This window comes from Triplophysa rosa, linkage group LG4 (assembly GCF_024868665.1).
Source record: "Triplophysa rosa linkage group LG4, Trosa_1v2, whole genome shotgun sequence".
NCBI lineage: Eukaryota > Metazoa > Chordata > Actinopteri > Cypriniformes > Nemacheilidae > Triplophysa > Triplophysa rosa.
The window spans coordinates 821,418-822,381 of NC_079893.1; the positions used below are offsets into that span (position 1 = coordinate 821,418).

Below are 964 nucleotides of genomic sequence, written 5' to 3' on the forward strand. Positions count from 1 at the left end.
GCGAGAGGATCACCGAGGCTCAGCTAATAGCCTGACCTTACTATCGAAGGTTTAGCTTTTTAGGCTACACGTGCACTCAAGGCTGATGCAAAAGAGATCCACATTCAGATTCAGTTCAAGAGAAACATTTCACTCAAGTGACCCTAGGAACTCTTAAAAATCGACATATTTAGTCTAATAATGTTTTAAATATTACACAAATGTACCTAAAAATATAAGTTGCAAGGAAGTTTGTGTTCATTTCTTTTGGTAGTGCTGTGCATACTGTAAGCGCCTTGGAGCCTCTATGAAGTGTTGTGAGGAGAGCTGTGGGCGCTCGTATCATTACCCCTGCGCGGCTGCTGCCGGAACCTTCCAGGACATGAAGAAATGCACCGTCCTCTGCTCAGACCACATCCAACAAGCTCTCATACGATGTGAGTTTCTTTTTTACAGTACACACGTTCCCTAGATGCCTTACTGATGTTTCTTTGAATATATGTAACTTTGAAAGACCCGAGCAGCACTTGTGTGAATATGAGATGCTCGGTTTTTATTTTGCCCAACATTTCTCTCTCTCTCCAGCAAAAGATGAGGTGCACTGTGTGGTGTGTGACAGCCCTGGAGATCTTCTGGACCAGCTGTTCTGCTGTACGTGTGGCCAGCATTACCACGCAATGTGTCTGGACATCACAATAACACCGCTTAAGAGGGCAGGCTGGCAGTGCCCCGAATGTAAAGTCTGTCTCGCGTGCAAGTGAGTATCCAGTGCGGCCGGTCATTAATTAACCTTCGGTGTTAATCCAGTGAACGTGCCCCAGTGGATTGTGAACATCTGTAATTCAGACAAATTTCCTTCGGATTGAACGACAATTTCAGATGCCAATTTGAGTGTAGTGCCAACAGCTCTTTTAAACGTATTTTTGTTATCTTTTCATCGAAAACAAGCCCCAGTAGTCTGGTTGGGCCACACGAAGCATATCAA

General features: G+C 44.6%; 1 protein-coding gene across 1 annotated transcript; it reads left to right on the forward strand.

Moving 5' to 3' along the window:
- The first annotated feature begins 258 nt into the window (after positions 1–258).
- LOC130552503 (histone-lysine N-methyltransferase 2C-like) lies at positions 259–740 on the forward strand. The gene is made up of 2 exons (XM_057330838.1): positions 259–416; positions 565–740. The coding sequence occupies exons 1-2, from the start codon at positions 287–289 to the stop codon at positions 738–740; spliced, it is 306 nt and encodes a 101-aa protein (XP_057186821.1). The 5' UTR covers positions 259–286.
- Positions 741–964: the final 224 nt, after the last annotated feature.